The sequence below is a fragment of the Dasypus novemcinctus genome, chromosome 14, assembly GCF_030445035.2.
Source record: "Dasypus novemcinctus isolate mDasNov1 chromosome 14, mDasNov1.1.hap2, whole genome shotgun sequence".
In the NCBI taxonomy this organism is placed as follows: domain Eukaryota; kingdom Metazoa; phylum Chordata; class Mammalia; order Cingulata; family Dasypodidae; genus Dasypus; species Dasypus novemcinctus.
This window is the reverse complement of record NC_080686.1, coordinates 33,925,337-33,951,742: the sequence shown is the minus strand read 5'-3', so window position 1 is coordinate 33,951,742 and position 26,406 is coordinate 33,925,337. Positions and strand designations below refer to the sequence as shown.

Below are 26,406 nucleotides of genomic sequence, written 5' to 3'. Positions count from 1 at the left end.
GCTTGTGCCTGCTGATGTGAACAAACAAGCTGTAGGAATGGGGCTTGCATTGACCCAGCAGAAAGGAGGAGAAAAACAGGAGATTCCCACACCAGCCACCTATTTTCATAAGCCCCTGGAGCAGCAAACTCCAACAGGACTCAGCAGCAGAAGCCAGGAACTGAGGTGTCACAGTGGACAGGGAACCTCTCTCCACATCAGGGGTCTGCAGGATCGAATCTCTCTGAATCCTAGAGGAGAGAAAATGAGAAGAGAAGACAGCAGAAAGGAGGAGAAAAACAGGAGATTCCCACACCAGCCACCTATTTTCATAAGCCCCTGGAGCAGCAAACTGCAACAGGACTCAGCAGCAGAAGCCAGGAACTGAGGTGTCACAGTGGACAGGGAACCTCTCTCCACATCAGGGGTCTGCAGGATCGAATCTCTCTGAATCCTAGAGGAGAGAAAATGAGAAGAGAAGACAACACAGCAAAAACAGCAGGGCGGGAGGAGGGGAAGGGGGGAAAATACTAAATCTTAAAAAAAAAACCAAAAAACCGGAAGCTAGTCACCACTGGACAGCAGCCCATAAAAATCAAACTATCCAATAAAGGTCCCCAGCTTTGTCCTAAATACTCCAATCAGCATAAATCCTAACCCCCAGTGATAGCCAATAAAACCAGAAACCCGAGAGGGGGTGCACATCTCACCCTGTAGCGTGCCTGCACCTGTGTCTGTGGTTGAGTACCATGTCTCTTGTTTCTTAATAATCTCTTTGCTCCCTTGCCTACCCTATGGCGTGTCCTTAATTTCCTTTTTGCAAGAAGCCAAGAACCTAGAAGCCCGGAACCCGGAGCGTTCAGCTAACCCTGATGTGTCAGTAACCCAGGCTTAGGAGGAAAGCGGGGAATTGGGGTGTTCAGGGAAGGCTTCTGAAGGGAAGGGACCTGCTAGTCCACTCTGAATTGTGATGTTGAGTGGAAGTTAGCTAGGAAACGACAAGAGGAAGTAAGAGGTACAAAAGAGTGAACGGGAGAAAACACAGTAGCACTGGGGAGACCTGCCTGTCGGTTCACTAGTGTTAGGATGGAAAGTGTGTGTGGGCGGGTTGGAGTTGCAGCAAGAGACCAAAGACAGAAACAGGGACCAGACCAGAGAGTCTAATCAATTACTCTGTTAAGGAATTTGCATTTTATCCTGAAGGCAACAGGTTACTAAAGTTACTTTTTTAAGCAGGGATGCTGGCTGGATGAGACATGCAGTTAGATGATTCTCCTGTGTTTGGGGAGAGTAGACTGGAGGTGGCCGCAGGGTATGCAGGAAATCATTAACAGAGTCTGTTGCAGAAATCCCAGTATTAGATGCTGGTGGCCTAGATTAAGTTAGCAGCTCTGTTTGCCTATGTCCTACGTGGGGGCAGGTGGAACGGCCGTGCAAATACAGCTCTGGTGGTGAAAAATTAATATTGCCAGAATCTGGTTCTCTAGTATGTACACTTCTTCCCGAAGTATGTTATATCCTTTTGGAAGTTGCATTAAGTCTTGAAGGCCACTGGGGTACCATTAAACTCCTGCTTGGGCATGCTAAATGAAATGGAATCTCAGCCTGCAGTCAGCCAGTAAATGAGTATAACTTATGTTGAACTCCTGCTAATGTGCAGTCTTAGAAGTAGCATTAAGTCTGGAAGGTCACTTGGGTGCCATTTGGAGTACTGACCTGTGATTTACTTGGTTATACCCCAGTGGCCTATATGTGCCAATATAGCTTCCATGGTCTTTTCTACTTTGTCCCAGGGAATAATTTATGGAATGGAAACATCCATTTTTTAAATATATTTTCTATGTTTTTTGCCTTTTCTTGGTGAATAGGGATTATTGAGGTCATTATTTAGAGTTCAGAATTGTGTAGTTTAAATGAAAGTAACAAGTCATAACCGAAAGTAATTTTTCCTCTTAAATATACATAACAGTTAAAAGTAAAAAAAGTATTGATTTTCACACCCTTATCCAAGAGAAATTCAATTTTTACTTCACAAGGAATTTTTAATGCTCATTATTTATGTTTCCTTTATATATAACATCAAAATGAATAGTTCATTGATACACAGATTCTTAAAGAGTGAGTCTTATGTTCCTGAGGTCCAATGTTTTTAAAAAAACTAACAAAACCGATGTCATCCTGTTAAGTCCTCTGACGCCCGAGGCTATGTCTTGGTCATCTTTTTGGCCTCATATAATTATCAGCGTGAGCCTGGTACTTAGCATGTGTTTAAGAAGCGTGTGATTGCCATATACAAATAAACATTAATATGGGCAGCTTGTTCTTGGAGGCTTCAGTGTTTGTGGTGGAATAATAAGTATAAGGGCAGTAAGAGCACTCTGATGACCTGTGATAGGTGTTCTGGGAACTCTGATTGCTACTCCTGAAATGTACAAATAAACCCAAATATGAGTCTATATGATCATTAAATTTGAAACTATCATAGGAAACATTTTCCCTTAATAAAAATAACAAATCCTTGGATTGGGTTTTCAAAGTTCATAGATGTTTGATAATTAAATAGGAAAAGAATTTTAGATATGCAGAAATATTAAGTCATATTTCTCTAATCTGGAAAAGTAAAAAAGAGGCAAAAGATTGAGAAATACAGTGAAGAATTTCAGTGTTGACTGGAATAAACAATAACAGTGTCTAATATCTACGGGCTAGGGAGCAGTGTTCTTACGCTTCCCAGAAGATTACTTCATTGAACTGTGTAAAGACGCCCTGGGGTAGGGTGTTTGCTGATAAGCAAACTGCCTTGGGTGTTTAGGTGACTTGTCCAAAGTCCAAAGAGCTCATAAGTGATGAACTGGAAACTCTGATCTTTGTTTCTGACTCTCGAACTGGTACTTCAAAGTTCAGTAGTATGTAACTGGAATATTGTTAACTGCCACGTTTCAACTGGAAGGCATCCGTGAAGAACTGTTCATATTGAAGACTTCCTCCTTGAACCCCTAAAGGATATATTGTCTCTACCACTCTTGCCATAAAATTTTGATTTTTAAAAAATGACTTTTTTTCTAATTATAGAAACAACACAAATTCTGAGTAGAATCTTTAGAAATATACGTTGGTTTAATGAAAATATGTGACCACAGATAATACCCATCCAGAAATAACATTTCTGAGATTTTGTGATTTTTTAAAAAAATTTATGACTTTAAAAATATTTTTAAATGAGATCACCAAAAATACTTTTGTTTTAGTTTTTACTTTAGCAAAATGGTATGAAAAAAATGTTCCTGTCATTGAACATCTTGATAATAAAATATCATTTCAGTGACTTCATAGTATTCTTTTTTCTGAAGAACACCTATTAAGTTCTTTGGGGCTGCTTTTTAAGCTTTGTTATTAGAAAGGACACTTCCATGATTTTTTTTCCTTAGAGTAAATAGGAATAAAACTACTGAATTAAATGGTAGGCAAAATTTCATTCACTGAACAAATAGCCTATCAGAAAGTTGGGCCTATTTAAACTGTCCCACATATTTGCTGTTACCCAGTCTTATTGTTTCAAAAATCCTTGCCAGTTTGATCATCAAAAATAGTATATTGTTAGCTTGCACACTTAAGAAGGTTTTTTTTAAACACACATTAGACATTCATTAAATAGTATGTTACCTGGGCAGCAAAACTACAAGTGTCATAGATGAAACACGATCATATTTCTCTTTGATCTTTGTTGTAGCAGATTCTTAAGCGCAATTCACCCTTCAGTGAAATCGCTTTTTCAGTGGGTCATTATAATGACTATATCATACACTTCCAAAAACACTAAAAGTTCTTGGACATAGCATCATAGTTTTTGAGCTAGCAAGAATCTTAAAGATCATTTAATCAGAACTGATCATTTTACATTAAATGTAATTAATGTACAGATGTTTAAAAATATCCTGGTCAGCTTTTCAAATTGAAATGGAAAAGCCCAGTGTCTGATATTTTATACAATTTTGTCCATGGTTCATATGAGTTACTTATACCCTCAGAAACGGAAATCTCTTTATTTCTTACTCCTTCGTAGTACAGTGAAACTAAAATTGTCAAACATTTTAAGAAAACAAAATTTTAGCCTTGGTAATGTATGCTAGTGTTGAGGATAAAAATCAAATATATCTTCAAGGATCTCCAAGTCTGCCTTATCAGAATGATATTTCCTGTAGCCATATTATCTGACATAGCTCAGTAAACCATATTTCTTTATATTTTGTTTTAGGTAGCAGCTTTACCACATCATCAGGATTATATACAGGAAATAATTCACTCACAAATTCCTCTGGATTTAACAGTTCACAGCAGGTAATTTTTATTAAAAAGCCCATTTGACTTCTGAAATATTTTTAAATGCAACAGATGATTTTCTTTCATAATAAAGAAGTGAGAGCTTTCCTAAACCTTGAAACAGTTTTTTTGTTAGTTTTTTGCCCCCTTTTAAACATTTCTTTAGCCGCCTTTTCTGGTGGGTGGTTTGGTGTTTTGATTGGTTTGATTTTACCTAGTCATGCATCATGGAATAGAAGGAATATGAAAAGTATATCTAACTTACCTAAATTGGTTTGCCTACATGAGCACTGCAATCAGTGTGTACTGGTGTGCCTGCCTGTGTGGATTCAGACACAGAAACATGTTTACATTTATACTTGGTATTGCACAATAAATAAGCAGTAGGTTTTTCACCCATTTTTCCTATGTGCTTTGGTTTGGTAGGACTATCCATCTTATCCCAGCTTTGGCCAGGGTCAGTATGCACAGTACTACAACAGCTCACCGTATCCATCACATTACATGACAAGCAGCACCACCAGCCCAGCCACACCGTCCACCAATGCCACATACCAGCTTCAGGAACCACCATCTGGCATCACCAGCCAAGCAGTTACAGATCCCACAGCAGGTAATTATGTGAATTTTATTAGCCCTGCAGGCTATATTTCTAGTGCCTTCTATGCATTTTCCTGAAGTCATATATTCACGTAGTGGTTGCACAGTTTTGGCAAGTTTTGGCAAGACCTAAAGATAAATCAAACCCATTATTGTGGCATTGATTTTAATTTCATTTATTTTGGGGGGAGGGGGTTACCAATCTCAGTATAAAGTATATAAACTTTTCAAAAGTACAGGAAACATTTTATTTGTAAGTATCCTCAATTTCCAAGAAAATTTAATGTTTTGTACAGATAATTATACCTATTTAGCTCTAATTATTTTTATTATAATAAATAATTTGTTGATACCAAATGCTAAATATGAAAATACACAACTTTGCCTAGAATTTAATGTTTATCATCACTAAACATTTAATGTTTTTCACCAAAGTACTGCGTTGCTTACAGTTAAAAATCAAATAGTGTAAAGAGGTTGCTAATGGAAATCGGTTGTCCCCTGCCCCACCCAGTACATTTTATGACATGTGTCTGAATAGGGTATTATAATGTATCTGAGTAGGGTATTTTTCATAACATTCTGCCTAACTCTCATTGACATGAAATCTTCTCCATCTCTGGAAATTTTCTTACATGTTTGATACTTCTTCCTCTATGTTACTTCTTTCTGAAACTCTTAATATTGGACACTTAATTTCTTGAATTGGTCTTTACCTATGTTTCTTGTATTTTATTTTCTCTCATATTTCTCGTTTCCTTGTCTTATACTTTTAATTGCAGTCTCTCCTTTCATGGATTTTTGAGCTGTTATTATCAAAGTCAGAGAATTTTCTCCCTTTGTCCTTTATTCCAAGAGCTAAAGCCCACTGTATTTCTACAAGTCAAGTGAAAATGTTCTCACAGGACAGTGTGATTATAGTGTTAATTCTAGGTGGTTTCCTAAATTGTGGGGAGAAAATAAGTTTTATATAACATATGCTAATTTAATTTTTTTAAAAGATTTTATTTATTTATTTTTTATTTCTCTCCCCCCCCCCCCCCCCCCCCCAGTTCTCTGTGTCCGTTTGCTGTGTGTTCTTCTGTGACTGCTTCTATCCTTATCAGCAGCACCGGAAATCTGTGTTTCTTTTTGTTGCGTCATCTTGCTGCATCAACTCTGTGTGTGGCGCTGCTCCTGGGCAGGCTGGACTTTCTTTTGCGCTGGGTGGCTCTCCTTATGGGGCGCACTCCTTGCACATGGGACTCCCCTACGCAGTGGCACCCCTGCGTGACACAGCACTCCTTGTGCACATCAGCACTGTGCGTGGGCCAGCTCCACACGGGTCAAGGAGGTCCTGGGTTTGAACCGCGGATCTCCCATGTGGTAGGCGGATGTTCTATCCGTTGAGTCAAGTCTGCTTCCCTAATTTAAATTTTAACACTAGATTTCTCTTGTAAATATAGCAGAAAACCCAAAAAATACTTTGTTTTCAGTGTTCCTTTTTAAAAAATGCTTGCAAACATTATTTTATTCTAAGGCAGGAAGTTACAATAATTCTTAAACTCATCTTCTAACTACAAATGCTCATTAATTCTTCTGTACCTTTCAACTATAAACACTTTAAACTTTCACCGTAGTTTTCCATTTACCTTTACTTTTAAAGAATCAAATTGATATAATTTTCTTCATTCTCAAATTCACATGTATAAGTATAGGCAGTATTACTAGAACCTAATATACATCTTTCTTGTCTGTTAGTCTTCACAGCTCCATAATCATACTGAAGTTAGAGAATTTATTGACTTTATTGTAGAACTTATTTTAGAATTTTCCTTTCAACTTCCATAAGCATCATACAGGTATCATCAGGAAAGATGATAATCCTTCAGTCCTTCTTGAGTATTAAAAGAAGTTTTGTCATGAGGATAGCTATGTGAATGCAAGTAGGAAAAGTATTCAGGGTATGTGGAATAATAAAATGAAAAAAAAAAGACTGCAGAATAACTTTACTTCATGATATTTTGGATATGAAGAGTATAGTAGAAAGCATACCAATGAAGACCTAATAATGCTTCTTAAATTAAGGTTTATTGGAGTTTTTTTTTTTAAGGCCTATTATCAGGTCTTATCTCTGAAACTTGATATTCATTAGTGTTATTTATTAAAGTGATATCATGTAAAAGTGTGGATGATTTGGAATAAACCTATGTTGTAATAGGAAAGAGTATGAAATAATTTTCAAAATACACATGATTTCATGTTAAGATTGAATGATCTATTTAGCTTTTATTTAAATAAATACTTAGCATTTTGGGTACTTTTTCACTGGAGCTTAGAATAGGGATGAATTGAACTGGGGAGAAAATTCTGTTTTTCAGATTTCTTATATTCAACACCTTCCCACTAAAATAAGTACGTATGGCTCATCCCCTCTTCTATTGCGTAGTTAGAAAGAGATGGTTCAGCTAGTTTCCACACTGAAAAAGAAATGGATTACTTTAAAAATTCAAGGAAGATTTGGTCTGGTTTTATTTTATATATGGGGTAATACTGTGGATTCAGCCTGTGTATTTAGGCATTAACTTGCCTTTCTTACTAGTCATATATAAAATTATGGACTTATTCTTCTTGATGAAAAGAAAGTTTTATTGGTAAAGTATATTAATTTTCATTCAACTAAAGAATTAGAAAGGGTAACTTATTAAATATAATAGTTTTTTATTTCTAGCACTTTGACAAATGATAGAAATTTCTAAAAATAAGAATCAGTATAATGAATGACTCTTGAAATAATTGCACAGATTTCTCTCTTCTAGTTTCAATAGTTTACTGGATTTAAAGTCAGTATTTTCTGTTACTGGAAAGTAATAGGATCTTGTGTATGACCAGTTTTCTGTCTTTCAATTTCGTGATATGATATAGTACAGATGATTCAGTGGTACATGTGGATTTCCTCTCTGACTTTAGGAATCTGTTCTTATATTGCTCATAGAATTTTTTTATATCATAATGAATATATAAACAAACTTGTAAGATGTTTTTCAGGGCAAACACATAAGGACTCGTTTCTTTTTGTTCTGTGCATTTTTAAAGCCTTTTGAGGATTAGACAGGTAACTTTTAAGTCCCTGATATTAGGCAGTTTTACTTGACAATATGACATCCTCATGAATCTTAAGTTCAAAATTTATTTTAAATGTGCTTATAATTAAATATGGAAATATATATTCTCCTTTGAATACACATGTGTAATACATTAAATATAACACAACTTCATTATTAAGGTTTAATCCTAAATTTTTAGTCTGTTTGAAAAACTACAAACAGCATTTGTGCACTATTTTTTAAAATGAGTTTGTTAGCCATACGATCTTAAAATAAAATTTACATCATCCGGAGATGTATAGGAAACCAACTATCTTGCAATATGTTTGTGTATATATATATATATATGGCCTGTATTAGTTAGCCAAAGGGGTGCTGAGGCAAAATACCAGAAATCTGTTGGCTTTTATAAAGAGTGTTTATTTGGGGTAGAAGCTTATAGTTACCAGACCATAAAGCATAATTTACTTCAGTCACCAGAGTCTGTTGTCATATGTTGGAGCAAGATGGCTGCCAACGTTCAACCTTCCTCTTCCTCTTAAGGCTCAGTTCCAATATCAACTGTAGGCCATTAGGCTCTCTAGGTTTTGTCTCTCTCCCTGGGACTCAATCCTCTCTGGGCTCAGGCTTGCTTCTCTCTGCAAGGCCAGCTGTAAACTATTAGGTGAACAGCTCGTCTCTCTTCCTGGGGCCTCTGCTGTACCTGTGGAGCTGTCTCTACTCCTCTGTGGTCTTTTCCTGTGTGTTTACTTCCTGGGCTCCAGCTCAAAACTCCAACCTTCTTTCTCTGTGGTGCAATTTCTCTGTGAGTCCCCGCCCACCAAGGGGGCAGGGACTGAATGTCCTGCTGATGTGGCCCAATCAAAGCCCCAATGATTATTTACTCAAGTAAAAGTGAAACCTTTGAATCCAATATAATCTAATATGCCCAGAGGAAAAGACCAGTTCACAAACACAATCCAATATCTATTTTTGGAATTCATAAACAGTATCAAACTACTACATGGCCTTTCAGTAAGAATTAAATTTACTTGATTCAGAAATGCCATGCCTATTCTTCAGCTGCCCAATCCTCCCCCATTAGGTTTCTAGGTCTATTTTCATTTAGTTTTTTGTTTGTTTATTTACTATTAATAAATCTTCACTTTTAAAAATAATGGTCCTACTTTTCAGTGAAAATAAAGTTTTCATTATCATTGGGAGTCTCCCTTTTAATGAGACAGATATTTATAAATAGTCCATTGGAGAAAAATCTGATAAATTTGATGCTGTACAGTGCATATCATTAATTACACTCAATAATTCAGAGCCTCCCAATGAAATGGCCTTGTGCCGTTAGAGAAAGTGTTCAGTTTCTGAGGACAAGGGTATTCTATGGTAATTCAAATCCCATTATCTAGAAAGGAATTATTTTATTAGAGAAGTTGTAAATTTACAGAACAATTATACATAAAATATAGGATTCCCATATACTACCCTATTATTAACACCTTGCATTGGTGTGTGATATTTGTTACATCTAATGAAAGTACATTTTTATAATTGTATTATTAACTGTAGTTGTAAGATTTAACTTAGGGTTTACTGTCTGTGTTGGACAATTCCATGAATTTTTAAAAATTGTTATTCTATTAAGATATATACAACCTAAACTTTCCTCTTTTAACCACATTCAAATATATACTTCAGTGCTGTTAACTGCAGTTACATTGTTGTGCTATCATCAACACCATCCATTACCATGACTCTTCCATCATTCCTAATAGAAACCCTCCCTATCTCCTACCTCTGTCCAATCCCCTGGTACCCTATATTCTAGATTCTTATTCTGTGAGTTTGCTTATTCTCAGCGAGATCATACAATATTTCTCCTTTTCTGCCTGGTTTATTACACTCAACATGATGACTTCAAGGTTCATATAGGCTGTTGCATGTATCAGAACTTCTTTCATTTTTACAGCTGAATAATATTCCATTGTGTATTTGTACCACATTTTGTTTACACATTCTTCATTATACATTATACATTATACATGCTTGGGTTGCTTCCATCGTTTGGCAGTTGTGAAGCATGCCATGATGAACATTGGTGTACAAATATCTGTTCAGTTTCCTGCTTTCAATTCTTTTGGGTATATATGAAGAGTGGAATTGCCAGGTCATATGGTCATTCTATAATTAACTTCCTGAGGAACCACCAAACTGCCTTTCACTGTGACTGCGCCAGCACTGTATGAGTATTTCTATTTTTCTCCAAATCTTCTTCAACACTTGTAGCATTGGTTTTTTTTTAATAATAACTTTTCTGTGGGTGTAAAATGGTATCTCTGTGATTTTTTTTTTTTTTAAGATATGAGGAATTGAACCCAGGACCTTGTACATGCAAAGCAGGTGCTCAACCACTGAGCTACACCTTCTCCCTCGTTGTGATTTTGATTTACATTTCCCTGATAGCTAATGATGTTGAAGATATTTTCATGTGCTTTTTGGTTGTTTATTTATCTTCTTTAGAGAAATGTCTATATAAGTATTTTGCCCATTTTTTAATTGGGTTGTATGTCTTTTCATTGTTGAAAAGACGAACAACTCTTATTGGATGTGTGATTTCCAAATATTTTCTTCCATTGTGTAGGTTGTTGTTTGACTTTCATGATAAAGTACTTTGAGGCTCAAAAGGTTTTAATTTTAATGAGGTCCCATTTATCTATTTTTTTCCTTCACTGCTTGTGATTTGGGTATAAAGTCTAAGAAACCATTGCCTAACACTAGGTCCTGAAGGTGCTTCCCTATGTTTTTTCCTATGAGTTTTATAATTCTGGCTCTTGTATTTAGGTCTTTGATCTACTTTGAGTTGATTGGCATATATGATGTGAGATAGCAGTTCTTCTGCAAATGTAGATCCAGTTTTACCAACATTATTTGTTGAAGAGACTATTCTTTCCCAATTGAGTCGTCTTTGGCACCTTGTCAAAAATCAGCTGGCCATACATATGAAGCCAGCTCAATGATTGCTTAATTTGATTTCATTGTTCTAGATGTCTGTCCTTGTGCCAGTACCATGCTGTTTTGATTACTGTGACTTTGTAATAAGTTTTAAGATCAGGAAATGTGAGTCCTCCAACTTCAAATTTGTTTTTCAAGATGGTTTTGCCTATTCAGGGCCCCTTATCCCTCTATATAAATTTGATGGTTGGCTTTTCTATTTCTTCAAAGAACGTTGAAATTTTGATTGGGATTGCATTTTTTGTAAATCACATTTGGAAGAATTGACATCTTAGTAATATTTGCTCTTCTAATCCATGAATGCAGGATATCCTTCCATTTATTTAGGTCTTCTTTGATTTGTTTTAGCAGTGTTTTATAGTTTTCTCTGTGCATGTCTCTTTATATCCTTGGTTAGATTTATTCCTAAATGACTGATTCTTTTAATTGCTGTTGTAAGTGGAAATTTTTCTTGATTTCTTCTTCCAATTGCTCATTACTAGTGTATAGAAACACTACTAATTTTGGGGTGTTGATCTTGAACCTCACCATTTTGCTGAATTAATTTATTAGCTCTAGGAACTTTGTTGAGGATTTTTCAGGATTTTCTGTATATAGGATAATGTCATCTGTAAATAGGGAACGTTTTCCTTCTTCCTTTCCAATTTGGGTCCTTTTTTGTTTTTGTTTTTGTTTTCTCGCCTCACTGCTCTGGCTAGAACTTCCAGTATAAAATGTTGAATAACAGTGGTGACAGTGGGCATCCATGTCTTGTTCCTGATCTTAGAGGGAAAGCTCTCAGTCTTCCATCATCAGTAGGATGTTAGCTGTGGGGTTTTCATACATGTCCTTTATCATGTTGAGGAAGTTTCCTTCTACTTCTAATTTTCTGGGTGTTTTTATCAAGAAGGGCTGCTGATTTTTGTCAAATGCCTTTTCTATGTCAATCGAAATAATTATGTGGTATATTCCTTCATTTTTGTTAATGTAATATATTACATTAATTGATTTTTTTATGTTGGACCATCCTTGCATACCTGGGATAAATCCCACTTCATCATGTTGTATAATTATTTTAATGTGCTATTGGAGTCAGTTTGCTATTGTATTATTCAGGATTTTTATATCTATATTGATAAGATATTGGTCTGTAATTTTCTTTTATTTTGATATCTTAACGTGGTTTTGGTATAAGGATGATTTTGGCCTTTTAGAATATATTAGGGAGTGTTCTTCCCTCTTCACTGTTTTGGAAAAGTTTGAAAAGGATTGGTGTTAATTTTTCTTGAGATGTTTGGTAAATTCTAATTCCATTACAGAAAAAATAAAATCTGCTCAGCGTCAACTCCTGTTTTTATCTTGTCCAAATGTTAGACAGTAAGGCAGTATCAAAATTAAATCCAGGGGAACGGATGTAGCTCAGTGGTTGAGCGCCTGCTTCCCATGTACAAGGCCCTGGATTCAATACCCAGTACCTCCAAAAAAAAAAAAAAATTCTGTTATCACTGTCAGTTTTAAGTGATGGATTAAACTCATTTCATTTTAAATTTTATTTTTAACAGTGCTTTATAAAGTCAGTGATATTCTGTATTTAAAAACAAAGGTGGAAAACATAAAAATTAATTTGGGAATGTTTCCTTTTATGCTGATATCTAAACTAACATATATATCATCCTTGAGCCCTGACATGTAAAGAGTGTATTCTTTTCTTGCACTGAGGCAGATTATTACCAACATAAGTGAATATATTTTTCCAAAGAAGTATTAAAAATAGTTTAACCACTTGAGAGTAATTATCATGATGGGATTTTAAAAAACCACACTGACATTTCTCAGAAGAGCCCTTAAGTCATTCTTTTTAAATGTTTTTCTTTATCATGTGACTTGTATAATGAAAATATGAACACTCATTGGCAATCCAATTACTGTGCTGTATTTACATAATATGGGTTGAAAAAACATTTTTGTCCCCAAATCTCTTGGACATCTTATGCTGATTATGACATACAGCTCTCATAATTATAGTACATAGTAGAATACAATCATGGTGCTTAAGCTTTACAGTCATTATCACATGCTATTTTACAGCACACCCACAATGTAAGTATTATTTGTACCCATTGTACGGATGAGGAAAATGAAGCCCCATAGCTAATATAAATGCTCAACAGACATGAGGTATTATTAAGTTAATAAAGTGCTTTGATGCTAAAGTCTTATGAAATGATTATCTATTAAAGTATATCAACTATAACAGAAATCAGAGAGAGAGAGACTGTATGACAGATAAAACATTTGAGGTTAATGTGAAAAAAAAAAAGCTAATTATTTGTTTACCAGGAATGAGTTTTAGTATGGATGCCATGGACAAGCCACATTTTTAGAGGATGTTTTCATTTGAATTTATTACAAAAAATGTTGACTTCTTTGAAATCTACCTTTATACCACCAACCGCTTGCAGGCGATTTACTAGTTAAGGTGACGTACAGGAATCTGGCCAATATTGAATTTCAAGTGACAGAGGAAAAATCAGTATTAGAGGGAATTCAATATGCATGGGAAACCATTTGCTCCCTGTGCTGCTTTGATCCCTGCCAAGGCCCAAGAAGTAGAGCAAAGCGCCTGAGAAACAGGGAAACATTCTTGTGCAAAGTTGCAGGAGAACTCTGGGCACTCACAGGAATTCGGGTGACAGGGTGAAAAACTAAGTGGCTGGCTGTCTTCCCTGAGAATGCAGGAAACTTGGGCCACTTCTCCACCTAACGCGTACCTCTGTCTGTTCACTGGAAATGATATACTGAGGTTTGCAGCATGCATCTTGAGTTCTATGCTTTGCCGAAAATACTTAGACCAGACTTGCTCATTTTCACAGATGGCTTATGAACTTTGAGAAGTTTGCAATTTGTTCAGCTCAAAAATAAACTATTTCAATGAAACAGCTTTAACGAACATTTGTCAACAAAACAAATATTTGCATCTAAAATAGCCAGGCTATTAAGATGTGAGAAAACAAAACACATGTTTGTTTTGGGTTCTTGGGTTTGTTTATCTTGACGGAATTTGTTTTCCTTCTTTCCTTTTTTCCCCCAAAGAGTATTCACTGCCAAACTTAATGAGATTGTAAAACTAATGGAAATAAAGTTCACTCTTTGTTTTATATTGTCAGGAATGTAATAAAGGTGAGTTTTGTTACTTGTGAATTTTAAACTGTGTTTCCAAGACTTTAAAAAATTAATCTTATGGCATTTACCCATTTTGTGCCTCCTCACTGGTTTGACTAATTTTCTCAGTTAGTTGGCTAGCAGTAAGGTTACCATATAGAGTCCGTTTTAATATTCTTGGATTACAATGTGTAATTCTTCCTCATTTATATATACCATGATTTTTATATAATCAAAATAAGAAAGCCTAAATTATTGAGTTAACTTAGTTTGCTAACCCTCCAAACGTTTATAATTTTATCTTTTGTAACTAACTGATTCATTTTTTGAAAAGCTATAAAGTATTAAGTGTCCTACGGGACCAACACAAATCAGTGTATTACGTTCCTTGTTTAAATTGGAGGACACGAACATTTACCGATTCAGTCTTTTAATTGGGCATGGATGGGATAAGACAAAGTTATCTACGTATGTCATTCCTCCACCTCATTTTATTGGATTTGGATGGTTTAGTGAATAGCTTTTGAAATAAGTTGTAAATAAAGATAAGACTGATGGATTAATGGCTACCATTTTATTCCTTGCTTAAGAGCCAAAAAAACATTTTTAAGTTTAATGAATGTTGTTTTTTTAATTTACCGAAAAATAATATATAAGCATAGGAAAAAAAGGAAGGTATGGAAGGGTTTTCAGAGAAGAGTAAGCCTCCATTCATTTTCTGTTTCCAGCCCCTGGACTTCTTCAGCAGTTTCTTGTGTATTCTTCCAGGGATATACTTTGCTTAAACAATTACGTAGCCCTCCCTCCCACTCCCCAACTGTGTGTGTGTGTGTGTGTGTGTGTGTGTTTCTACATTCAAGCATGTATACCTTGCCTTACAGATACTACTGCTAAACATACTGTTCTGTACCTTAGTTTTTTCACTTAACAATGAGAGAGAAAATTTCAGCAAGTATTTTTGCTGTGGATTATTTAGGCAAATATAACAATGCCCCAAATTTTTTAAGCATTCACTGTGTTCCAGGTTTTAAGCACTGTTCGTGCATTAACTTAGTCAATTCCCACCCAGCTTCATAAGATTAATAGAGTTATTGTTATCCTCATTTTGCAGGCAGGGAGCTAAACAGAAAGAACTTACTGGAGGTCAGGGACCACGCTGGGGTGCAGCCTCTGGAAGCTTGGCTCCAGAACTCGAGTTTGTAACAGTAAAGCTGGCTGCTTCTCTACCCACTGTGCCTGAATGCACAGAAGCAGAAAAATGGAAGTGTAAACAAAACTCATAAAAGGTGGTAGCTATGTGGTATTAGTTTTCTTTAAACATTCATAGCACTTGGCAAGGTGAGGGGCATCTATTGGAGGTATTCAGTTAAATATTTGTTAAATGTTCAAGTGAGTTCTTGCTGATAAAATAATGTCAATCTGAAATTATATAGGCAAGTGAATTGTAGTATTTTCGAGGTTACCTTGTAGTATAAGTATTTCCTGAACTGTAAGACCAGTTTGTGGATGTATTGGATAATCCAACAGCCAGTTGCATACTTTCTACCTCTTCGTTCACTTCTTTGAGTCTGCCCTATCTCCACCCCCCCCCCCCCTTATCCTATTTAGTAACTACGTGTCATGGTCCTCCTTAGGGAACAATTTGCAACAGCATCTCTTTACCACTCCACTCCCCTCCAAAGACCTCATTCTCCATGCTGCCCTCCTTTTTATTTTTTAATTTCATCATTTCTGTACTCACAGCTCATGGCTGATGAACACTGAGTATGGAGGCATAACAGTGTACTTGTATCAAGGGCAGGAGAAGCCTTCCATTTTAAAAATGAAATTAGGCATCTTAATCCAGTACAAGCACCTTCTAACACTTTTGAAAAATTTGTAGTATCTCTTCAGAAACTTAATAAAGGACCTCTTTATAAAATTAAACTCTTATTGAATGGCTAATATTTAAGAGTATGGTTTCTAATATTGTACCTTATATATGTGCAGCATTTCAGTGGGTTATCGGTTGAATTGATAATAATAGACCGGCTTGGAAATAATTTATACTACTGTTGCCTGTGAGAAAATAGATTTTGAATTTCAAACAAATGATTTTAAAAGATTTAGAATGAAGCTGAGTGTACATTGGCTACTCTCTTATATCTGCTAATCTACACGAGAAATTTTAGCATGAGGCAATTGGGCAATAAGGAAGCTTTGAATTTTAATGTTAGAAGGAACCTTATAATTTTTTTCCCTAAGGCTTTCACTTTATTGATTATGAATTAAAAATCCAGACTAAAATTATCCATAGCAGCACAGCCTGCCATTGGCAGCTTCTCTTCCTGCACCCTGGAGTGGCTGCCTTGGGAGGCAGCACAGCGTAGTCTGGTCTTTCCCACACTGCTCTAGAGAAGGCTAGCGTCTCCCAGGGATAGGGACTTGCATGAGTTCCAAGGAAGGATCAGTGGGGGGACACGAGTTATCAAGTTCAAAGTTGTCAGGGTTCCTTTACTTGGTATTTCCAGATCCTTGGACAGGCTGTTCACTGAGAAGCTTGTATAATGCGCCGTGCTTCTCAGACATATTTGGCTGGGTACCAGTCCCTGCAACCCCTCATCCCAGGGAAGATTTAGAAACGTCTCCTGGACTCTGCTCTTCCCAGTAGAGAAAATGGGGCAGTGGCTGGGGATTTGGCGTTGGGCTGACCTGGGTTTGAATCCTGGTTCTACCATTTTCTCTGGACAGGTCACTTAGGTCCTCAGTGTATCTGTTTTCAGTAAAATGAGAATACTACTCTCATATTTAAGGTGAATTTGAGAATGAAACGACGTGTGTGAGTGCTCAGCAAAGTGATGGCTACATACTAGGTCCTCAAATGTTTCTCCCATTCAGCCATTTAACAGATATGTATAAATACTTGCTGTATACCAGACACTGGGCTCAGGGCTGGGGATATAGAGGTGGCAAGGTCTCTGGTTTCAGGGAACTGCTTCTGTCTCAAAGATTATTACTACTGAGTATTGTGTTTTGTCAATGTTTCAGAGAATAATAAAAAGCCCCTAAAGTGTGTCTTACCAGTTTTCTTTACCTAGAATGACTGGGAGATTTAAGCCAGTATTTTAAAGGTATGACAATATAGTAGAAGTTTCTATGAGGTTCTCTACCTGAATCTGGTTAGTGGATATTCTACAAGGACAATGAAGCTCTCTCAGTTTAGTTACTAGACCTTGTCTCAGGAGTTACTTTACCTGGCAGAGCTTAACTAGTACTTGTATAAAAGGGGAGTGATGGTTGTAGAGTAGAAACAGAGAAGTCAAAGCAATTCTTGAAATTAATTCAATTAATATTTATTGAATTCTGGCTTCTGGTTAATCCTATATGGCTCATCAACAATTTTACTTGCCTTTGATTTATTTTACACAAGTTTTCATAGGAGGACCCTGTGGGCTGTTAACTTAAAGTTATGAAGGTTACTTTACTTTAAGACTTCTTTGATCCTTTGACAAGGTATTAATTCCCTGAGAAACTAATATAATGTAATTTATTCAAGGCCTTGCTGGGGTCCTTTTTAGGCCAAGATTTGATAACTCCTGCTTAAAAAATCTCCCAGTATGAAATGATCCCAATCATGCCCCAAGGCGTGTAACGTTGAAAGCTGGATGGCCAATTCCTCTCTAGGTCTACATGGTACTCAAGTAGCATTTTGAGGAATATAATGGATTCTTCTCAGGACTGTGGCCTTGCACGCGGGAATCTGCCCTGATTAGACTCCTTAATCTTCATCAACGAATGTCATTTCTTTTCTTAGCACAGCTAACTTGGTTAAGCACCTGGGTCTCCACTTAACCAGCAACCAAGTATAGCCCTGTTCAGAAGAACTTGTTGGTATAACCTCTTACCACATCGCTGCTTAAAGTTCAGGGGAGAAATTTGTTTCTGTAAGCTGCTAGAAAGACATGGAATGGCTCCATTCTTCTAGATATTTTACATAATTCCCTTAAAATAAGCAAGCCCATCTTAGAGCCATACAATTCACCATGCCAGCGTCATGCTTTCTGAAATACTCCTTTAACTGAACTTGCACATTAGGCAGTCAGCCTTAGAAGTAAGAATCTTGTGAAACTTGTCATTTTATTTACAGTGAGGGTATACCTCGGTATCAATCAACATCCCCCTTCTTAAAAATTTTTTTTTTAAAGACACTTAGATTACATAAAATATTACATAAAAAAGTATAAAGAATTCCCATATGCCCCACTTCCCACACCTCCCACTTTTCCCCACATTAACAACTTCTTTCAGTAATGTGGCACATTCGTTGCAATTGATGAATATATTTTGAAACAGTGCCAATAAGCATGGATTATAGTTTACATTGTAGTTTATACTCTCTCCCACTCAATTCTATAGGTTATGGCCGAATGTATAATGACCTGTATCTGTTGTTACAGTGTTACTCAGGACAATTTCAAATCCTGAAAATGCCCCCATATTACACCTCTTTTTCCCTCTCCCTGACTTCAGCACCTCCAGTGGCACTGTCTCCACATCCATGATATAATTTCTTCCATTGCTAGAATCACAATAAGTCTATAGTAGAATACCAGTAAGTCCACTCTAGTCCATATTTTATTCCCCAGTCCTGGGGATTCTAGGATGGTGAGGCCCACTCCACCTCTAATTGAGACAGGGCTTCGATCCCATATGGCTGATGAATCAATATCCCCTTAATGAGCAATCCTGAGAGACATTTCTACCCCATCTCACTACTAGAACACTTAATGTTTTTGTGGAGAAATTGGTTTGTCTCATCTTATGCATCCTGCGAGTCGTAGGACCACTGGTGCCCTTTACTCTGCTTTGCCCATGAACCTTAGGGCAAACAACCTGTGCAGAACACATTCTCCACTGGCTTTGTTGTACCTTCCTTCCCCATAATTTTTCTTCTAATTTACTGATTTTTGAAAAAGATTTTTCTATATAGTTATTGTGCATATATTTTTGAAGTTATCGTAAACCCCTTTGGGGAGAAAAGTAGGATACACACTTTTCAGAAAATTCAGCATTAAAATCCTTATTCAACAAGAATAAGGACCAGAGAAAAGATTCACCTGTTCTGGAACAAATTGCCTTACAAGCACAATGTTGTAAACTTTGCCCTTTTGGTTCACATGCACCCAAAAACCTCTGCAAGATTCTCATGTAATTGTAGTCTCCCAAGGACACAACATTTCTCCATCTTTTCTTCTCTCTGCTCAAAGACCCAGACCTGCCCTGTCTAATTAATAGCCTTCTTATTACTTTCAACTCAGCTCACACATTTGAAAAAGCATGCTGCCAATTGTAAAAGGCCTCCCCAAATGTAAGTATTTATTTCCTCTTATATTGACATTGTTTTCAACTTCCATCCCAGACTACCTCTTAAATAATCTCTCTTCAGTCATTCTTATAACTGTCAGGTTTTCTTGGAATCCATTTATTTTTGGAGATTCCCATTTATGTTTTCTCTAAAGCATCTGTCTCAATACATTTGTTCATCTAGTTACCTCTCTTGACTTTACCTTTGAAAAATCTTGAGAACTATTCCTTAAATGTGCTATTTAATTGCAACACATTCTCCTCTAATTGAAGCAAAGGCCAGAAGCCCTGTTTCTTCTATTGCTGTAGGTAAATTAAAGTTTGAGGATGACTTTCAATATTTCATTAGCTATTCATTAAGCATCTCTTACTTTCAAAGTACTATTGGATCCTATAAGGATACAGAAAGCAAGAAGATCATTTCTTGTGCTTAAGGAGCATTTTGCTACTAAGGAAGACAGTCATGTGAATAGCCAAACCTAATAATAAGTTGAATTAAAAATGCTATCCTAGAAGAAATGATAAATGCTCAGGAGGAACACAGGAACAGGGATTTCTTTATAAAGTATTTAGAGAAAAAAGTTAAAGGAGATGACATTTATACTCAGCATTAAAAGATAGGAATGAGACTGAGGGATAGAAAATAGGAAAGAGATATTTATTCAAGGCCAGAGAAATAGACCATTTTAAATAGGCTCAATGACAGTGTACCAGTCCCTTCAGAACAGGCTTAAACAATATTTATTTAAATATTTATTATTTAAACAATATTTATTTAAATTTCACCAAAAGATCCAAACATTTTTCAGCTGAAAGAGCACTTTTGGATCATCTTCACAGAAAAGTAACTAAGCCCAGACCAGGAGGTGACTTTGAACAATTCAAGGAACATAACAAGATTGTATTTGTACAAAATACTTCTGCATGCATTGTCTTGGATAATTGTCAGAAGGTTGCTGTCCCATTTTACAGTTGAGGAAACTGGGGTCCTCATAAGCCTCAAATAATTATATGAATTACAAGTTACCAAGTCTTTTCTGAAATGTATGCAGATCCTGTCTTAATTTGTACATTATGCTTGTCCTCTACAATGAAATTGGAACTACACAGTTTTCCAAGTTTTTCCTGTGAGTTATGGGGGATGGGCAGATGGACCAAAAATTTTAAGATTCCCCCACCCCCACCCCCACATACATAGGTGAGTTATTTCTCAAGCTTTGAAAGGAAGTTGGTTCACATAATCAGAGCCAGGGAGAGTTCTGCAGTTCCGGCGGCCAGAGCTTTGTCCTGAGCACGAGAAGGTGGCAGCCAAGCCTCCCCCACCTCTCTGAGGCTACACAGCTTGTCCTTTTCCCTGCAGCTGCCAAGGAAGACTTCTGGCTCTGAGAGGTGCTGCTGGCTCTGAGGAAAGCCTGGGAGGCTTCAGAGCAACAGGCCTGGGTTCAAGGCCTGGCTGTGGCACATGCTGACTGGTAGCCCTTGATCTTTAGTAACTTAAGTATTTTCATCTATTAAATGGCGTCCATAATGTGCACCTGAACAGGTCTGGAGAAGAGGCCCTGTTTTCTCTGCCCCTCTGCTTCTCAACACTAACATGGCCTCACTTTTGTTTCCTGTGAATGGGTAAGGTCCTCCTGGCGGTAGACTGAAGTAAATTGGACCCAGGAGATGGAATAATGAGCCAAGTCTGTCCCAGTTCTCCTCCTGTCAGATCCTCCCTGAGTGAAGGAGAAGGTACATCAATGAGTACTTATGTGCAGCACATTCCTCGAGAGAGAACGAGAGTAAATAGAATTTTACCTGCAGGATGATCGGTGAGGTTGTTCATTTTGCTGTGTGACCTGGGGATGCTCCCCGTGCAAAGTAGGCAGTTACTCAACCATAAATGTTTATTAGCCTCCGGCATTTTCCAGTTGCTATTCTAGATACACGGGGGTTCAGGGGAGTACGAAACAAAAACTCTTGCCCTCAAGGAGCTTACATTCTACTGGAGGGCACAGCAAATAAAAAGTGCACCTGGGAGTCAGAAGTGCTTGGAAGGCTGAGAAGCTGGGTAAAGAGAGGAGAGAAGGGGCAGGCACAAGCTCGCTGGAGTGTGACATCTACTAGGTACCTGAGGGAGGTGAGGAGAGAGCCACCTCCATATCTGGGGGAAGAGCATGCTGGGGACAGGAAACACATTACAGAAGCCTGGAGGTGGGATTCCCCTTGGCATACTCCAGGAATAGAGAGAAGGCCACATGGTTGGTGCAGAATGGTGAGGAGAGCAGTAGGAGATGAGCGAGGGAGCTGGAGGGGCGAGATCCTACTGGGCCTAGTGGGTGTGGGGAGGCTTGGGATTAAAAAGACGAGTAGCTTCATTTCATAACATTTAAGAACTCTCTCTCTGGCTGTTGGAAAGATGATTAGCTGAAGCAGGAAGATCAATTAGGAGTAGTCCAGGTGAGAGAAAATAGTGGCTGGGCTCGGGTAGTAGAGTGGAGGTAGTGAAAGGCCAGATTTTAGAGATATGAGAAGGTAGCGCTCCCAGAATTTGTTAGTAGATTGAACATGAAGGATGAGAAGAAGAGTTATGGATGACAGCAGGGTCCGGGATCCAAATAGCTGGAAAAGTGCATTTGCCATTTACTATGATAGAAAAGACAGCAGGAAGTGAAGGTTTTGTTGAAAAAAATTGAGATTTCTGTTTAGCACATGTTAAGTTTGAGATGCCTGTTAGGTAAGAAGTAGGATAACTAAGTCTGATGTTCATAGGTTACTTGGGCCCTAACTTTGTGACACTCCTCATAGAGAAGCTATTTGAACTGTGTGGTTGGATGAGTTCACCAGGGGATTAAGTGTAAATGCAGAAGGGGAGGAGACTAAGGACTGAGCCCTGGCCTTCCAACATGGCGGGCTTGGAGAAGAGAAAGAGCCAACAAAGGGGACTGGGAAAGAAGAGCCAGCGATGTAGGAGGTGAGCAGGAAATATGGCCAAGGGAAGTAAGTGCTGTGTGCGATACTGGTAAAAGTTTGAGAAAGGTGGAATTTAAGGCCAGGCCCTTGGATTTGACAGAGTGGAGGTCATTGGTGATCTTGGTAAGGAGGAGTGCTGGTGGAGTGTGAAAGACAAATACCATGATCAAGGTGGGTTTGAACGAGATGGAGGGAAAGGAAGTTTAGACAGTGATTCTTTTAATTACTCTTGATGTACTGTCCAAGGTAATAGAGAATTGAGGCAGAAGCTGCAGGTGGAAGTGGGGAGGTATTTTTAAGGTAAGAAATATGTCCATCCTGTTTGTATGTGTATGGAAATAATCCAGACAGAGGGAAACTGGCTGGAGTAGGTGAGAGGGGCTGTGCTTCTGTGCCCCAAAGGAAGAGCTGGCCTTAGGAGCACCAAAAGCTCATCCACTTAGCAAGAGGGCAGACATGCCATGCCTGATGGCACTGATAGGTGGGAAGACCAGGGGTGGAGCACGTGGAACATGCCCGCTTCTCTTTTCTCAGGGACTGAAAGCCAGTTTTCTTGCTAGAGCTATGACGTAGGTTTGGTAATGAGAGTGACCAGCTGCCTCGTGCTCCTGCTCATGACCTCCCTAGACATAATAAATACAGGCACCATGCAGGTTCTTGAAGACAGGAACTGTCCTCTTGCTCAGCTGGATCCCCAGTGTATTTCCAGGTGCGTAGTAGGTGTTCCCTCTTATCACGTAATCCAAAGGCAATACTTGCTTCATGATGGAGGCATTTATGGTAGCCTCAGGCAGGACCAGCCACCTAATTTGTGGGCCCTGGGACAAAAAGAAAACATAGGATCCTTGTTCAGAACTGAAGAACTTCAAGACAGCACAACAGAACATAAGCCCTGTGCAGGGCTATTTTGAGCATGGGGCCCTGTGTGACTGCAGGTCACCAGCCTGTGGTGCTGGCCTTGGCCACAGCTGCTGGGGGAATCTGATCAAACCCTACTGAAGGATAAATTGTAGTCTTTAAGTCAGCAACAAAGCACCTCCCTGGAAGAGGAGCATGGCATACTTACCACTCCTTCACAAATTTAGGAGAGAAAGGTAAGAGTCCAAGCAGACACTGCCGCTCCCTTCACAGAAGAGAAACAGAGCAGGGGCCTAGGAGCGTGGTAAGCCTGAGCAGGACAGAGCCTAAGAACTACATGGAAACGCTTATGACAAAAAAAAAAAGACTAACTGGCTATGTCTCCTCCATCCCAATACTGCAAATCTCAGTGGTGGGATGGGACAGTGCCTGATTACAGAGGAAAGTGAACCCCAGTGATTTCAGAGATTGTAGGCCATTATCAGTATAGATGTGTCATTAATGACCATTGAAAATACCATTTAAAAAACCCTCCCATTCATTTCCAAAACTCCAATAGTGAAAGGTAGCATGATGCAAAGATGGGATCCAGTGCAAGGGTATTTTGTATTTTGTAGCTGCTTTGTTGATTTGTTTAAAAGATGGTTTTAAAAACAATACATAAAGACTTCTTACAATAAATTTTCCAACACTGTTTCCCTTTTATTGAAAAAGAAACCAAATTAGCTTGGATAAATGTATGCATATACATGCAATCTCTGTTGTGAGCATTTGATTTCTATGGTAATGTATTCTACCATGTGAGTATCCAAGCATGAACTTTAGCCCAACATTGGAACTTCTTTAAGGTTTGAGAATGATAGGAATTTCAGTTTCAACTCAGCATCTCTGACATATGGAGGTTGTAGCCAGGCGGTCCTTTCCCACTCTTCTCCTTACAGAGAGGAGTGTTGGTTTTATAGAGTGTAATTCAAGGACCAGGGGTGGGCCTTGTAAGGAAAATTTGTCCCATTCAGTATTAGAGATTACCTGTGGCCAAGGAAAGTCTGAATTTTCATTGTGAACAGCGTACATGCCCCTTTTCCATTTATCTTTTCTCTGGCTTGACAGCAGTAGGGCATCTGGATTTTTTTCCCTCAGAAACACAGCGTAACTCATTCCCCATTGCATGGTGTGCTTGTCTGCTATGTGTAATTTGGGTTTGTGTCCTCCAGATCCAATCAAACAGAACGAACCCAATAAACAAGTGTCCCCAAGGCCACAGCCCTGGGACAGTGCCTGCTTTGTATCAATTACATTGAACTGGGGCTGCGTGTACCATTCTCTTAAGATGAGGACACCCAATCCCTTTCATGACTTATATGCCTGCTGGGGATGGAATCATGTCTCCCACAAAAGGCATGTTCAGGTGCCATCCCCTGGTCCTGTGGGCGTGAACCCATTTGTGCTGAGGACCTCTGAAGGTAGTGTTAGTTAAGGTGTGCCCACACTGAGGGAGGGTGTGTCCTCATCCAACTTGGCTGAAGCCCTTACAAAGAACTTGGACACAGAAAGGAAGGCCATGGGAAGAAGCTGAAGTCAACGGAACCCAGAAGGGAAAGGAGAGGGTATCATCACGTGATGGGAAAGCCAAGGAACCCAATGACTGCCAGCCAGTCAGAACGCTCCTGGCCCTGGGAGGAAGGCAGGCAGCCTTCCAGCTCCTGAAACCATGAGTCAGTAAATTCCTGTTTTAAGAGTGGCCCATTGTACTGTATTTGTCAGAGCCTTTGGGAAACTAAGGTAAATCTATATTCTGCATTCCAACCTTACCGTATTCATAAGAAAAGCAAAATCTTATCCTTTTCTTGCCTTGTTTGCATTTTCAAGATGGACACATTTTGATATCCTAATGATTCAGCTCCCTTCCCACCTAGACTGGAGCCCTTAAAAATATTCGTATTGAATTCCTCTTCTCATTACCAATTCCAGCATATTTAGACCTTATTTTGGACCTTGTTCTCCAAGTACTTCAGCAACATGTTTTGCTTATTATCTTTATCACACCATTTCAACATTTTACTCTAGTTTTAAAGACATGATGTCACCCAGTGAGCCCAGTTGCTGTTGCTTACTTGGATCTCAACACAACATAGTTGCATAAAACACACAGTCACTGAGTTAATACAGTTTTTTGCCCACAAGCCAAATTCCAATGCCTCTTTTTCTAAATAAAATTTTACTGGAACAGAGCCATGCTGCTTCCTTTACAAGTTGTCTATGGCTACTTTTGTACCACAGTGGCAGAGTTGAATAGATGTGACAGAGACTGTAGGTCCCACAAAGCCAAAAATATTTACTTTCTGATTCTTCCAAAGAAAAATTGGATTGACTCCTACTCAACAATCTAAAGACAACAGCAAGGGACTTGAAATTACAAGAGTGAGCCTGTCTGCTTCCATGCCTTGTGACTATATACCACTGTCCCTCTGGTCGGTTTCAGTGCCTATTTTTCTTACAGTGAAGCTGTATGAGAGAATTTTGGGATATTTTTTATTTTGTGCATTGGTTACAGAACCAATCCCCAGAGGAACCTACAACCCCATGGATTTATTGTACAGAATCAAACTCGGCATCACATGGCAGTTTTCCCTAGAGAAGAACTAATTTTTAAAATCTGAATAGAAATGTATGCAACAGGTGTATGTGATTCTCTTGGCCAGTAGCATCAAGCTGGATGATCTCCCTCCCTATGAGTTCTATCAAGGGACCCATGATATTCTTTCCTTGTTGAATCAGCACTCATCCACTCTGCAGTCTTTCTTTCAATCTTCTTAATTTGGGCTTGGTATGCCCACCTTTAAGATGACTTTTCTCTATACTTAATGTTGATTTTTAGAGTCTCAGAATTTCGGAGTGCTTCAGTGTCCGTTGCTGCATGGCATCTACTTATAAAATTGTTGCTCACTTGTACAATTGTTTGATGGACTTGAAGTCTTGAGCCCTTAATGTGATAGTATCTCATTTTGGAAAGTAATATGCCTTGTCCTTTTTATATGAGTCCCCCTTACCAGCAAATAGAATATTAGCTGTTGAATCGATATTCAAGTGATTATTAATTACAATGTCTCATGTTCATAAC

General features: G+C 38.1%; 1 protein-coding gene across 12 annotated transcripts in view; it reads left to right on the top strand.

The window, feature by feature from the left end:
* Nucleotides 1–26,406, top strand: part of EYA1 (EYA transcriptional coactivator and phosphatase 1) — a 333,818-nt gene that overhangs the window by 228,488 nt on the left and 78,924 nt on the right. For all 12 annotated transcript variants that reach the window (XM_058275642.1, XM_071207853.1, XM_058275643.2 and 9 more), the window contains 2 exons: nt 4,235–4,317; nt 4,726–4,912. In XM_058275642.1, the coding sequence (XP_058131625.1) occupies nt 4,235–4,317; nt 4,726–4,912 (270 nt within the window). The remainder of the gene's footprint in view (nt 1–4,234; nt 4,318–4,725; nt 4,913–26,406) is intronic.